The sequence below is a fragment of the Etheostoma cragini genome, chromosome 19, assembly GCF_013103735.1.
Source record: "Etheostoma cragini isolate CJK2018 chromosome 19, CSU_Ecrag_1.0, whole genome shotgun sequence".
NCBI lineage: Eukaryota > Metazoa > Chordata > Actinopteri > Perciformes > Percidae > Etheostoma > Etheostoma cragini.
This window is the reverse complement of record NC_048425.1, coordinates 13,237,648-13,253,143: the sequence shown is the minus strand read 5'-3', so window position 1 is coordinate 13,253,143 and position 15,496 is coordinate 13,237,648. Positions and strand designations below refer to the sequence as shown.

General features: G+C 38.6%; 1 protein-coding gene across 7 annotated transcripts in view; it reads left to right on the top strand.

The window, feature by feature from the left end:
* The window catches only part of LOC117934569 (phospholipid-transporting ATPase ABCA1-like), a 186,270-nt gene that overhangs the window by 100,136 nt on the left and 70,638 nt on the right, over positions 1 to 15,496 (top strand). For 5 of the 7 annotated variants that reach the window (XM_034856320.1, XM_034856319.1, XM_034856324.1 and 2 more), the window contains 9 exons: positions 307 to 446; positions 1,204 to 1,341; positions 6,126 to 6,340; positions 7,262 to 7,340; positions 9,244 to 9,449; positions 11,438 to 11,486; positions 12,023 to 12,130; positions 12,330 to 12,362; positions 13,005 to 13,144. In XM_034856320.1, the coding sequence (XP_034712211.1) occupies positions 307 to 446; positions 1,204 to 1,341; positions 6,126 to 6,340; positions 7,262 to 7,340; positions 9,244 to 9,449; positions 11,438 to 11,486; positions 12,023 to 12,130; positions 12,330 to 12,362; positions 13,005 to 13,144 (1,108 nt within the window). The remainder of the gene's footprint in view (positions 1 to 306; positions 447 to 1,203; positions 1,342 to 6,125; positions 6,341 to 7,261; positions 7,341 to 9,243; positions 9,450 to 11,437; positions 11,487 to 12,022; positions 12,131 to 12,329; positions 12,363 to 13,004; positions 13,145 to 15,496) is intronic. The other 2 variants (XM_034856322.1, XM_034856323.1) reach the window with 1 other exon arrangement.

Below are 15,496 nucleotides of genomic sequence, written 5' to 3'. Positions count from 1 at the left end.
GACAGTCAAAGCATCTAAATTAAGTAGAGTAAAATATTCATGCAAACAGAGAGATAGATATTTCGTCATATTATGATCCCACCTGTGAGGCAGTAATGTTGAAGATCAAGGCTTTTCTTTACGTCGGTTCACAAAAGTGCACTTCGAATGGAACCAGATCATCTCGCAAGATTCACAAATGTGACATTTTGTATATTACAAACACTTACAGTACATATGAATAAGTGACAGCTGATGGCTTCCATTGTCACCCGTGCCGCCTGGCATGTCAGTCAAATAGGCGTTATATTATTTTCACCTTTACAGCTTGACAGTGGAGGAGCATATCTACTTCTACGCCAGGCTGAAAGGATGCAGCCACAATGAGGTGAAACATGAGATGGACCAGATGATAAAGGATGTCGGTTTACCACATAAGCGGAAGGATCTTGCTAAGAACTTGTCAGGTGTGTCTGTATGTGTGACATGTTTTGGATGTGTGTATATCAGTGTCTAAATGAAATTATGCAGAAATGTAAATTTTGTTTTGGATGTATTCATCAGTTCCTTTGCTTGGTGCATTAATTTCCCCTGAGGAGGAATATAATCTGTAGATTATCCTTTCTATTCAGGATAAAGCTGCCCTGTTGTGCCCTTCCACTGCCAGCACATGTGCATGCAGCTGTCTCGATGTAGACATGCACTGTACCTGTGTGTCACAGGTTGTAATTCATTGTCTGGGGGGCATGAGCAAGTCCTGCTTGATAAATTGTCCTCAGTCACGGATTGCTTGCTCACAAAATCACTGAAATACGACTTTCAAGGTTGATCTATGCTGACATTTCCACTACATTAGCACTACATTGGATGCATTTTGACGAGCTCACTATGAGAGCGTAGACTGGAATAACCTGAGGAAGGTGTATCTACCTCACTGCCATCAATCATTTCACACCATGCAAAAGACAATAAAGCCTGGAGAGGTATATCTTGACACATTTAGTCCATAATCAGTTCCCAGTCTTCTCCATTTTACATCTGAAAACCTAGTGTTAACAGATATTTGTGTAGGATTTGTCACTGTTTATAGACAGAATTCCCAGGACAAAAATGAGTATCCATTTCATGTAAGATGCAGTTTTCTACATTTGTTTGCCATAAAATCACAAAGACAAAATATATTACTAAGATTCTGTAGTTAATGGGGATTGTTCTGTGTTCTAGGTGGGATGCAGAGGAAGCTGTCTGTGGCTATAGCATTTGTCGGCGGCTCAAAAATCGTCATCTTAGATGAACCTACAGCGGGAGTGGACCCCTATGCACGCAGGGGTATCTGGGACTTGCTGTTAAAATACAAACAAGGTATGGAATTAGTAGTAAGAACCAAAGCTTCACTAAATGCTTTAAAATCCTTCATGTTGGTAATTGACAGAGCTTGACATGTTTGACCTGTTTCAAACTGAGAAACTTTCCAAAACTGTGCTGAGCTCAAGGTAAACCTGTAACTGACTCCAATGAATCCAATATTAAAGCTGTTAAGGTAACTTAACATCTAGAGCCAGCAGACATTTCTTTGTTTGCCTTGCCCTTTTTGACACTCAACTGTTGGTGGAGAGAAATTGTAATTTGTACTGGAAGAAATGGAAACAGAAGTGAAGAAAGGTGAATCCAAGAAACTTTAATTGGCATTGCTATTTACCGTGCCTAATTGTCTGCTCTACCAATCAGTTTGTCACTGTTTGGCCTTGGATACTTTTGCTTGCTAGTTGCTTTAAGCAGGACATGGACATTATCGTAACACATAACTCTCAACAGATGTCTAAATGTTTAATGTGCATTGAGTGACATTCCGCCCTCACTGTGTCATTAGCTTTTCTCACTCTAATCATGTCCTTTCACTCGAATTGGGAGGCGGAAATAAGTCTGTTATAATGAGAACACCAACATCCTGGCTGGTTGAATGAGTCCTGTTTTGTGCCTCTCCAGTCTTATTTGCACTTCTGTGTTACTAAGGTTTGTCATTAAGGAAAAGCTACAGACAGTCTATTTATATGAAAAAGCTGAAGGCTGTAATAGGGAATAATATTGTGCTTCTTCATAGCTAATTAAGTTTGCACACCGGCTGGTTGACCATATTGTTCTAAGTGCGTATTGTTTTCATTCAATTCAGGCTTATTTGATACAAGGAACATGGACATGTGCACATGTGCTCTGAAATCCTCTATTTACTTTAAAAATGTTTTAAGATTTAAAAAAGAATGCTTAATCTGTCTTATAATAAATAGGGAATGTTATTAATGCTAATATGATGGCATGTTGATATTTGATTTTTCCTTAGATCTTTACATTTAAATCTAAAGACACGACAAAAGACCTTAAAGGACAAATTCTAAAAAGCAAATACATTTTTTTTTAGCCATTACTGTAAATAGATTACACTTAAATTACCCTACTCATTATGTTGTAAAATGGGCCTTTGGAATGAGATTCATATTATGTATTTTATACATGCTGCAACAGCATCATTTAATATCCTGATTTATTGGTTGTAATTGATAACTTTACCACTTTACGAGCCTTTTCTTAAAATGCCTGGTTCTCTTTTACCTTTCCCTTACATAGCTCTTTACTGCCACATAAATATGACATTTTATTTTACAGAGATGCACATGTTACAAAACCTAACATTTTAAGATTACATAGCTAATAAAACTTGTTATCCAAGAATTTCTCCCACTGACTTTCTCATTTTAACAGCTTGTCTCAGCAGCCATGTAATCACTGGAAGTTAAAACATTAGCACCCCTGAAGTTAAGTTAAGATTGAATTAGTGATGCAGTGACTGAACAAAGCAGCTCCTTTCAAAATGCCATAAACAGTATATTACAGGGGTATATTGTTTACAGTATATACAGTAGTACAGCATTGAGCATCTTAAATCCCACATAGAATACTGACAGCGTGAATGTTGTAAGTAGTCTGACATTAGACCTCACACGTTTAGGCAGGTGATTCAGTTTGTGAGAAACTAGGGGTGCAAGAAAATGTGGGAAACGGTTCATATTTTCCAAGCACTCAAACTTAATATAGTTTGTAGTTCTATTTACTGTAGACTCTGTTTGCACTTGCATGCATTTTTTTTCCAGTTTATCTGGCGAAAAGTTGAAATACCATACATAATGCATTTGTTGTAGGATAACAAATTAAAGTGGGGTTGAAGCCAGTGTTGCAGTACAAATGGCATTAAAATACTTCTAGCATTTTTTTCTTGAATGTGATCTTACTTAAGTCGCTTTTCAGGAAATACGTGTTTGGTGAAAATGCTAATGTGTTAAAATCTTCAATGAAATATGTTGCAGTAGGTGAAGGCCTGGAGCGGGCTATAAACTTTTAACCATAGTATTCAAAAAATCAATTAACATTTAACACAATATTCACACAGAAAAAAATATGCTTTCAACCTGTGTAGTAACCTTCAGCAAACACTCATATATTCCTTGCATTAACCACATTCTCCGAGTTTCAATTCTTAAATTCTAACGGTGAATAAAACACATTGAGCAAGCAGCTGCTATTCTTCCAGTTGGTTATTATATTTGACTGCTTTTAATTGAAACTACAGGCCCATCTGTTTCTTTTAACTCCATTAACAGACTGTAGATAGTGTTTAGGTCATTTTCAAATGTATTGACCTAAATTGAATGCATTCCCCACACCTGGGTTAGCCTGGCTCCGCCCTCCTACTCACTTCCGCTCACTTTTCATTTCCCTTCACTACTACGTCTGGGTTTGCGGTATATTTTTGGGTTTTCTCCAAATTTTTGGTGGTCCAGTCAGCAAACAGAGGGAGTAATGCGAGCAAAGCCATTCAGTCCGTTGTGACAAATATCTAGAAGTTAGAGCCCGAGCAAGAACAATCTTTGCTGAGTTCTGTTGGTGGCCATGATGTTGTGGCCCATCCTATCCACGGGGTTCGGGAAAAGTTAGATTTTCCCGAACGAAGATTTAAGTAGGATGTTCCCACCTCTCGCCCAATGCCAGCTCGGATCGCCAGAAGCCCCCCGCTAACTTTCTAAGGATAAGCAGATATGGCTAATGGATGGATGATTGCCACAAACAACAGTTAATACAGTTTGTCCAATAATTCATCTTACTGCCAATGTACATAATATCTGTCCAGGCTTACTCACCCACTGTGAAATCCATTTCTATCAACTTGATTTAGTGGGAAGGAAGCTAAATAACAGAAACCAGATGTCCAGGCTCATTTTACTGTACGTAGAGCGAGTACTACCAATTTACCTGAACACAGAACTCCATTTGATATATCACTTTGTGCTGTAATGCACCACAACACACTATAAATCAGAATACCTTTGCGGGCCATCTGCAGTCCAAACACATTTATATTACTCCCAACTCACGGATTTTTTTACCTTGTAAAGCACAGCAAATCTCCAGGAAACTTGTCTGAGTTTGAGCATCCCATGCAAAATGAGCTGGCTCAGTCGAACTTAACCTCAAGCAATCTCCTCAACCCACCCCCTTCATAAGCATAGATGCTGCCCCCCCCCCCCCCCCCCCCCCCCCCCCTTGTATGTGTAGGGATACAGACTTACTTGGCATAGCATAAGGCAGCAATACTTTCTGAGAAGGGATGGATTTAACAGCTCAGCTTGTGGCAGGACACAAAAAGTGTGGAAGATAGGAGGAGGGGAGACGCATTGGATATACTTGGCCAAGCAAAATGGCTGCACTGGGCTGCAGACGGTGACCTCTGAGTGTGCCCTGGTTCCTGAGACAATGTGACCGTGGATACACATTTAACTAGCTCAGTGCAAAAAAGCCGGCGAGCTCAGCAGCGTACCTGACCTTTTGCACAAAATTCACTGAAGAACGTATAAAAAATAAAAAAAATCCATCCAGTGAGCTATTTACTGTGAGTGCATCTTTTTGGCTCTTCTTGATATGGCACACCTGCAGTCTCTGTAAGAGTTGATGAGATTTCAAACTGGCTTTTAAAATGATGTCTACAGCCATGCTATCGACACTGTGAGGCTGAACTTCAGCACAACAGTGCTTTGAGCTAAATGCTAATGTCACCATGCTAACATGCTCGCAATGACAATGTTAACATGCTGATGCTTAAGCCTCATATTAACCTCACTTTTTTTTTCAAATATCTTTGCACAAAACGAGGGCTGTAAATGTTGCCCTCTAATTACTTTGAAAGTACATTAACAAGGAATATTTAAATGGCCAGTATGAACAGGGAGTTGTTCGCCGTAGCTATAAAAAAAAAAAGGTCCATTGTGATAACACACAAGTCTTTTCAAAGTCATTAACTTCTAAGCAGGGTTCTTTCTTTTTTACTTAATGATAAAGGTATCGAGTTAAATGTTTTCTGCGTTAAAAATGATACCAAAGGTTACCCAGTACTCTGTGATTCTGCTGTCATCCCCACTGCAGAGACATGACCATGCTGTGACTAAATCACAGATCTAGTCCTTTTTTCCGATTTCTGGGGTATGTGATAATTAATGTGTTATCTGATACAGCATGATATTAGAGGATTACAACTCTTGTGAATAACCTTGCAATGCATGCTGTAGCTGTCATTGCAATTGTGCTCAGTTTGATGCATCTCAAATCAAAGGACTCGCAGAACCAAAGAAGAGAGAGCTAAAATAAATGTGGTATGATAGAAATGCTGGAAAGAAGGCTTAGGGTGGCCTTTATCATAATTTTAACGTTGTCCCAGATTCACACCCACACACTCCTCTGGAGTTTGCTTTGTTGCCATGTGGATAAGCATGGGTAAAACACACTGTGGAATTGGCAATAAAGAGATAAGTGACTACCATACAGAGACAGATTGAGATATTGGCTTGATTTGTACACTTTTGATCTGTGGCATCTTTTCTTGTCTGGCTTATTTTTCATAACAAAAGTTCTCAAAACAAACAAGCTCTAAAGAGAAAAATGCTTTAGAAATTCTTTTTTTCAGCCAATGCCTTAACTTTTTTATATTTGCAATCCACAGTTTGTGTTCTTTACCCCATGACTATGACTCACACAGAAACCTAGACACAAAGCACTTTGCCATTCCGGTGACAATTGAGTCTCTCTTTTCCGTCTCTCTTCAGGTCGCACCATCATTTTGTCTACACATCACATGGATGAGGCAGACATCTTAGGTGATCGCATTGCTATCATCTCCCATGGCAAGATGCGTTGCTGTGGCTCCTCACTCTTTCTAAAGAAATATTTTGGCAGCGGCTACTACCTCACTCTGGTCCGAGAGGAGGCTGAAAAGATGACCGCTCAACGTAATGGAATCAAATACAGTCAGGACAAAGAGGTACGAACAGAAAGCATGTTTGGTTTTGGTAACAGATTACCTTTTAAATCTGGAACCTAAATTAAAAAAGGTTATGTTAATATTTGCTGATGGCTTGTGACAGTCACAACATTGGCTGTGGGATCTTTTTATCTTCAGATAAACACAAATTTGGTGATTAAGCCCCTTGCCTAACTATGCAATTACCCTTCTGTTTTATCCTAATTAACAGAACTTTACATAAAATTGCTGTAACTGAAGGGGGTTACTATGTTTCTTTTCACGTTTCTAGAAAAGAACTTGTTCTGCAATCCCCTTTGACACAACAGTAACCTCTCTCTAATTATTGTACGTGGATCTCTCTGACTTTCCTGCGTGCTCTCTTTCTCTCTTGCCACCCTCCCCCTATAATGATCTGTGTTTAGTCTCTCCCAGCATGAGAATTGTCAAACGCCTACGTGCTGGATGATACTTATTGTCACTGGGGAGAGGGTTGAATCTCGCTTTTGCTCGCCAATGGTGCCTAGCACACTTACTTTTAATCAATGTGGAGCAAATGAACAAGATGCACTGATGCCAGCAGGCCTAGAACGATTACCATTACTCTGCAGGCTCTTTGAGGTGAGCAGAAGCATTCGTTTGAAATAAATAAACATGCAAACACCTTTGTGGGCAAGGTAGTACAATCCCCTCTTTCTGAGATGAAGACTTTGTAATTCAGTTGACGATTTTGCAATTACACAGCCAATATAGCTTGGAAACAGAGCTGGACTAAGTTTGATCGGGTTGATCTCATTTAGTGTGATTAAACTCCATTTAATACATGTCATAAAGTTCCTGCTGTGAAGTTTATTCAACCTTTGTTGGAATTTAAGGAGGCACTTTTATAATTCTAAATAGCAATGCATGATAAGGTCTTTCTAATCCAATTCTGATTAACAGGAGAAAGATTGTCCTTCCAGGGACAGCAGCCCAGATGATGGCATCAGCAGCCAAAGCTGGGACAGCTCTGGTCTTTCAGGTAGAAACTGCATCTCTGTTACCATTTTTATACCATTCGTATACTCGGATAAACATCTAACCTAACCTGTAAATCTATGATATATCCAAATGTGAAATAGTTGGTACAGCATACATTTGAACAAAAAATTGTGTGAATATTTTTGCAAACATTAACATTCCGAAAACAGGCAACCAATAACCATAAAACATCTCAAAATGGCATTGTCCAATGGTGCTGAAGATCCCATCCCATTCGCTCATAGATGTTTTCACCTTTTCAATACCTAAACCAATTGACACCACAGGAAAAGTAAAGACATTTGCGCCTGTACTGTAGATGCTGTTGAAATGTTCTAGCTTCTGGTAGAGTGCACTTAAAGTCCCAGTAAAATGGAAGGTACAAATGGGAAATATGTCAGGGAAAGGACTTTAAGTGACAGAGAAAGGGTTAATTGGGCCTTCAAGTTCAATGCTCAAAACTCAAATTTGTTACATTTGGGGGATTTTTGTTGTGATAAGACAGTGGAAACAGTATAATAAATATACATTTATTTGATATTGCACCTTTTACAGACAAAGTCACAAAGTGCTTCACATGATAAACATTTGTAAAAATACAGTTACAAAACCCCAAGTTACAAAAGTAAGTCAAAAGTGAATTTAAACAAGTGCCGAAGCTGATTTTTTAAAGCTTCAACTGAGACTGCATTATGTAAGAAAACAGGAAGGGCGTTCCGCAGGTTTGGAGCCTTTAGCTTCATGTGCATGAGCCTAGCCAGAAAAACATCACCTAGGATTCTAAACTTTTTAGAATCACATTTATATTTATATAATACTGTATTTTGTATATTGTATTCTTCTTTCTGTCTTTTGTCCTTGTTCCAGTGTTGTAGAATAATGTTAAAGGGTAAATATAATTTTTACTCTTGAGGATTTTGCATACCATTTCAAACCTGTCAGTAGCCAAAAGCCTCGTACAAGTTCTCAACCAATTATTCATTGAGCTTACAGTAGAGTGTGTTAGACACATGATCAAATCTTATTTTCTCTGACCTTACTTCGGTTTTTCCGAATGTAATTATATTAGAATAAAGAAATGCAGAGGCGGAAAAGATCGCCTAACTAAATGACCTGTGATGGTGGTGATTTGATTTGTTTTGATTTTTCCCAGCCCTGATCAAGGTAAACACAACTATACATGCAAGACAGTATCAGAAGAAAAATTGTAGGTAGGCTCCAGTTTATCATGCATGTAAAATCAATCAATGCTCACACCTTCAAAATGATTATACACATGATGGTAAAATCTAAGATAGAAAATGCCACAAAAGTAATCATATTTCCAAAAGTGACAGCACATTTCTCTTTATTACCACACACACAAGCAAAAAGGCAAAAACACACACACACACATTTTCACAAATAATTCAATCTGATGCGTGAGGCAGATCTATTTACTTCTTCATAAAGCACCAAGCCATTGGTTGTTAAGCTGCAGTAATTATGTATGAGAGGTTCTGGATCAATAATGGATGCGATGCGTTCTGCAACACTGTCCTGATTGATTCTCACTAAGACCCACTTTCAGAATGGATGAGGCAGGTGAATTATGTCTGGGGATCTGTTTCAGTATGTTTAAAGGTCACAGCATCAGGTATGTTGTGATATCCGTGCATTACACAATGGTTTTTCATTGTTTACTTCAAAATATAGTTGGTTCAGTTTTTCTTTTCTTATGTACTGTAGTTTTTTTGCTGCCAACGGTGGTGTTTGCTCTTGAATCCTCAGTCCGTTATGTCACTCTAATTTACAACTTCATCACAAAGGAGACATGAAAGGACATAAAGAAATTTCTGTTTGTGCATGCGTTTTTGCTATTCTTTGAATTTGTGTTGTGAATTCTTTTGCAACTATTCATCCAGCAGATTTGACAGCTGTGGGTCAAATTGTGCGGCGCCACGTCCCTGAGGCAGTCTTCTTGGAGAGCATTGGTCAAGAGATCACCTACATACTGCCTTACGGTGGAGCCAGAGATGGGACCTTTGCACTGCTCTTCCAAGAGCTTGACCTAGCCCTGGCTGACCTTGGTCTGACTAGCTACGGCATCTCTGACACCACGCTGGAGGAGGTATACTAAGTGTTGAATTGACAACCTGGCTAAAGATACAAGCATGCACACATATAGAGAGTCTGCCTACATACACACAGGCATAGAAAACTTTACTCCTCGACGCAGCGGGCCCGGGTTGACTCCTACCTGCGGCCCTTGGCTGCATGTCATTCCCCCTCTCTTCCCTGTCATGTCTCCAGGTGTCCTATCAAAGTAAATGCTGAAAAAGGAACAGAGAAGTACACATACTGACAATCTTGCTCTTCTTTTGCTTTTCTTTTTTTGTTTTGTTATTGTTGCAATTACACTCTATACCATACTCCTTTTTTTTCTTCTCCTCTTCCTTACCCATTATTTTGATATTTTTCTGCTTTCTGCTCAGTCTTTAAATTAACAATCAACATTTACATCGACCGTTTTCAAATCCCTCCTGCAGAGTGACAAGCAACTTCACATTTAAAGCAATAACTTACCTCTCAGTGCCTCTCGTGCCTCTCAGCTGTAAAACAGCAAACATCCAAAGGAAAGGAAGGGATTTCCTTTGCATCCTTTAATTATGCAAACATCCCTGGATCTTCCTCTGAATCAAAATGGACACAGACAAAACACATATATAGTTAACCTACACAGGTGTGCAATTTGCATTGGATAATTTGGACTAATATCTCTTAAAGTTACAAAGATAAAATTACAAAATGTAAAAGTACTCTCACCTTTGACACATTAACACATTAAATTCAGTGTGTCATTCAGGACAAGGGAGTGTTAGAATGAATCCAGTAGGCCTCTCTACAGAGCAGTGAGTTGATCATTGATCATAATCAGGCTAAAAAAGTATTGATTTTCATTCCTATTTAAAATAGAAATTTGAATGTGATGTTTTTTCTTCAAAATTTCAGTTTCAAATGAATTTTTCAAACCGCATCTACAGGTTTTACAAATTGATTCATCTTGTGTTAAAAGAGGAAAAGGTTTATAGCTAGAGCATCCAAACGTACGTACACACGTTTGCAAAGGTCCTCAATCAGTTTAAGACCATACTTGGTTATACACACTGAATAGCGTTAGCATGACATATTTTTGAAATAGTTAAGTAGTGTTTTACTTGTGGTCTCATACTCATTGACCCAATGTCATGTACCATAATATCATTACACATACAGTACACAGTCATACTGTATCTTTTTTGAACAAATGTCTTGGGCAGTATTTGCCATTCTGACTAGTTGTGGATCTTAAAGCTGAGAAAGCTCAGACTTGAATCAGATACTCATGGCCTGCAGGCAATGTAAATTATTCCTTTTGAATTTCTCTAATTCAGACATGACAAGGTTATTTCATCTGTTCATCTATTTTTCTTTTCAAGTCCAACTACACTTCAATTGAAATATGTAGTGATTTTCAATGTACGGCACCAACTAACAATGTCTGATAGATGGGATGTCATGGAAGTTGGTCATATAATAACATTTACCCTGTTTATTGTCATGAATAGCCTTGTTATGTACTTTTTGACTGTTTTATGATGTCAGTAATTCTATTTTATGTTTTTGGCTAATATATTCAACACATAAAATCGCATTCAGTCCAAAGTATGAATTTTGTAGGCCTTGCCAGAAGTGTGCAGAGACTTTTTAGAGGGCAGATGTCGAAACAGGGCTTAACATGCACAGGAGAATAAAATAAGGGAAGGTCACTTGGAAATTGATCGCAAATATGGAGATGTATTTTTTTAGACATGTGGCCTGAATTAATAAATGAAATAAAGGAGGGCCAATTGGCATGTACTCAAGTAAAGGATAGGTCTCTGTGGATGCACAACCCTGATCTTAAAAACTTGACATGGATAACTGATATCAGCAAAAAAGCTAAAACAACAGCTTAGTTTACACTCCTCCATTGCAGTGTTAGTTTGCATTTCTCCTGTTTTGTGCATGCGTATAATGTGAAAGGAACAGAACGGTGGCTCTTGTAAGATACTAATAGATAATTTGTTAATTTCACAGATATTTCTTAAAGTGGCAGAAGATACCGGAGTGGATGCAGAAATACCAAGTAAGGTGGCAATATGTATGCTAACAACCATTAGGGGGATGAACAATATAATGCATAAAATCTCCTATGAAATCATAACACTGTTAATCTTCATAACTGTATAACACATTGAACCTTATTTATGTCATGGGAAAATACATCTATATTACTTTTACAGAACAAAGGTGGACTGCCATAGCTGAGTGTTAGATAGACTAAGATGCATACAGTTAACGCATCTACAAGTTCCTTAAGCCTTCAACATCTTCATGGAACAATGTTTCCACCATTGCTGACATAACCATCAACATCCTAAATGTATTGCAGATGTTTGTCATTGATCACTTACAGTGGTTAAATCTTCCATCCTTCTCCAAGCAACTTCACTTATCAGTTTAATCTCAGTATCCCATATCCTTATGTTCCTAAACCACCTGGGTTTGTGCTTTTACGGGGAATAATAAAGAGGCTTGCAGGGCAGGTAGCGATTCTTATTGTTATTTATAACCCTAAATTGGGTCAGGCCAAAACAACATCTCTTATTTGTATTCCCACAGCAACAAAGGAGGTGTTGGTGAGAGACTGCAAAAGAAGCTCCCGCACATCCAAGCGGAACAGCATCGCCAGCGTCCACATGAAAACAGAGCAAGTCTCTAAAATGAGAGGCAAGTCTCTCTGTATTTATTTATCATACAGTTATTTATTAACAAAGGAAGCTCAATTAAACATTTGTGAATCTAAAGCTAATGCAGAAAGTTGACTGATAATTGTTGGCTAATATTTATGGGGGGTGTTTGAAATAGAAATCGTTTAATTGGACTGTAATTCCTACTTGAGGCTTGTTTCTGTCTGTTTCTCATGCAGAATTGAAGGAAAAGTTCACAAGTAAAGTGGATGGTACGTACTGTGTTCTGTCCTCCCTACAGACAATCCTAGTTTTATTATACCAGCAAATGTCTGTTTTCCGCACACATTCATTCTTCAATTATTAACTTGATTTAGTTTGGCTTTAATTTGACTGTTTCACCTCAGTGGCCATGTTCAAAAGAGGGCATAGACAAGAGCTCGATCTGCAGAATAAGCTTTTCCAAAAGAACTTCCTTCCAATCCATACAGCGTTATCTCTTCAGCTTTTCAATTTTGCCCTAATGAACAGAAATTCACTTTCATACAATGTATTTCATCATGAAAATGTTTTTCCATCAGAAAATGCTTTTATTCTCCTAATGACTACTGTGACTTCATTTTTTAGTAAAACTATTCTTGGCAAGTGTGAGACATAAAACAAAGTCATATACAAAGCCCTTGTTTACCACCTTTTCCTTTCTGAGTCACACCCAAATACTATTTCCATATGAATGATATAATAATTAAAATGGTTGCCACACTGTGGAATGAGCTAGTGCAGGTGGCAGGTTTAACACTTAAGTTATATTTGATCATCCCATTAGCTGCGCTGGAAAGTGTTCTCAGCAGGTCTTTTACATATTGCATGGATGATAGATGATAAATAACACAGTGGGTTCATGTCCACTCTAGACTTAAAGAGGATTGCTAGTGTCAGTGGGAAGGGATCCACGGTCATCACTGGATGGGAGCTGATCAGGAGGCAGTTCCTTGCGCTTTTCGTCAAGCGCTTCCACCACGCCCGAAGGAGCCGCAAGGGACTCATTGCCCAGGTAATGGCCTCAGTCTGTCATATTGATGAATTGAAGGGTTACACAAGGAGGGATGCATGGGAGGATCAAGGTAGGATTGAATGAAATACATGTTGGCTTCCAAAATCAGTTAATGACAAATATGATAGAGTAAGCTAATTTAAAATCTGGAGGGAAAAGGCAGGTCATCCATCTTGATTTAGTCACTAGTTGTAGAATTTAAGTTGTGCGAGAATAAATTGACACAGAGGGTAGTGTATATATAAGGAAAAAGTTTTTAAAATGTGAAGAGCAGCACCACAAACAGTAAACTGCATGTACAATAATCATCATTACTCCCAAAGGAATACTGGAGGGACTGCGGAGGCATGAACAGAGTGTTTATTTGCTGCTGTGGAGGAGATTTCCCTCTTTAGTTTTGATAAATCACTTTGTGAGCACAAAATCATGTCGATACCTGGGAGCAAAGTTGTTTCAGAGTAAATAGGGCTGATTTCCTATGTCTCGCCTCTGCATTTTGATACACAGTAATGCCTGGTGTGGCCAGGAAGCTTTTAATACACTTTTGAATGTAGGCAAAGTGAGTCAATGGAAGGTGTTTTTGCTGGCTTCAGTTAGAGTAACATCAGCTTCACCTGATTGCTTTGAAAGAAAGGCAAAGTGACACCCATGATTTGTTTTTCATCCATTTTACAGTATGCTAATAATGTGTTTTTGTTAGCTATGTATTAAATGTGATCGCATAACAATTACAGAGATGACAGACTGCTATTAGCCTATTAAGGGTATGTCTATATTATTTTGTTTCTCATCAACACAATTTCAAAAGTCAAGCCCAATGAACAAGTGTAATTTAAACAAGTCAAAACCAATTTTGCAATTTCCAAGGTACTTCAATTATTTTTGTCCCCAGAGTTCTAAAAAGTGTGTTGTGACTTAAATTGTATTGACACACCGCTCATCTAGATTCATAGTGTGTTTGTGAATATCATGTAATGCCATCAGTTATGACAGCTGCCATGATGCTGAAATTATCACAGTGGAAAAAGCTCCTGCAGCTTACTCCTTTGTGGTGTGTGTGTGTGTGTGTGTGCGTGTGCGTGTGCCTTTGTGTGTGTGTGTGTGTGTGTGAGAGAGAGAGAGAGAGAGAGAGAGAGCGAGAGAGAGAATGGTGTTTCACCTTTGTGAGGTGTACAGGTTCTTCTTGTAATTTGCTGCAGTACCAATCCCCATTAGTCACTGTCAATCTTGGGCGTCCCTCTTTAGTGGGGACGCAGCGCAGGATGGAAGGATAGGTGTGTGAGTGTGTTGGTACAAAGGTGCACATTGTCTGCAAGGGCATACCTCTCCTCGCTTTTTATTCATTCCCCCCCCAATCATGTCAACAGCTCCCATTGTCAGCAGATATGATTGTGATGTGAGGTAATCTCCTCGAATACAAGCAGTTAGAGGAATATAAAGGAGATTATGGCATGTAACACAAAAGCAGTGATTTATGTGGATGAAAGTTGGGGGCAGGTGAGTGTTGGCAATGTCAGAATCAGGGCTGCTTCTCCCTGATTCTGACATTGCCAACACTCACCTGTCCCCAACTTTCATAAGTAATTAGTGTGTATGGTGGATGAGTTGAAGGGTTGATTTATGTTGCGCCATTTGGAATATTTCTGTTGGATTTTAATTTAATTTTCGCTACAGCATGGTACACGAGGTGTTCATTTGTTGTATAGACCTTTCTGGATTCCTTTTGTTTACTATTGTGGATATAACACAAAAAATCAGTTTGCTTTTTGTTATGTTTTGTCTGAATGCTGTGTAAAGAAAAGACCACATTACCACATCAGTAAACAAATATCCGAGGTGATGCTATTATCCACTTTTAACGCAAGCTGCAGCAATAAATTCACAAATGATATAGAACAGACATAAATGTTTGTTGAGGAAACAAACTCAATCTAATGAGCCATTTGGTTCTGCAGGAAATAAAACGCATCTTAATTGTGCATTGGTGTTTACTCCCATTTTGCGTATAATCTTGTCCTCCTCTTTAAATCCCCACTAAACCTGAGAATGTGCTTAACGTATGCATTGTTCATGGAAGTGCCTTGGCTTTGTGAGCATAATGACTTCTACCCATTTTTTTTAGATCTCTCTCAATGGAAGAAGCATCAGCTGTCACCTGCAATTTCTGTTGAGAGACCGCAACAGAAAAAGAATAGTTCTTTCTTTTGCAGTCTGCCATTAAGCTTTGCAGTCAGTGCTGCTCTTTATCTTTCTTCCAAGCACATTTCCTTCGGCCATAACTCCATGCAGTACATTCAGAATTTTCAATTGTAGCATCTTGAATTGGCCAGGCAAATTGCATGCCCTGCAATT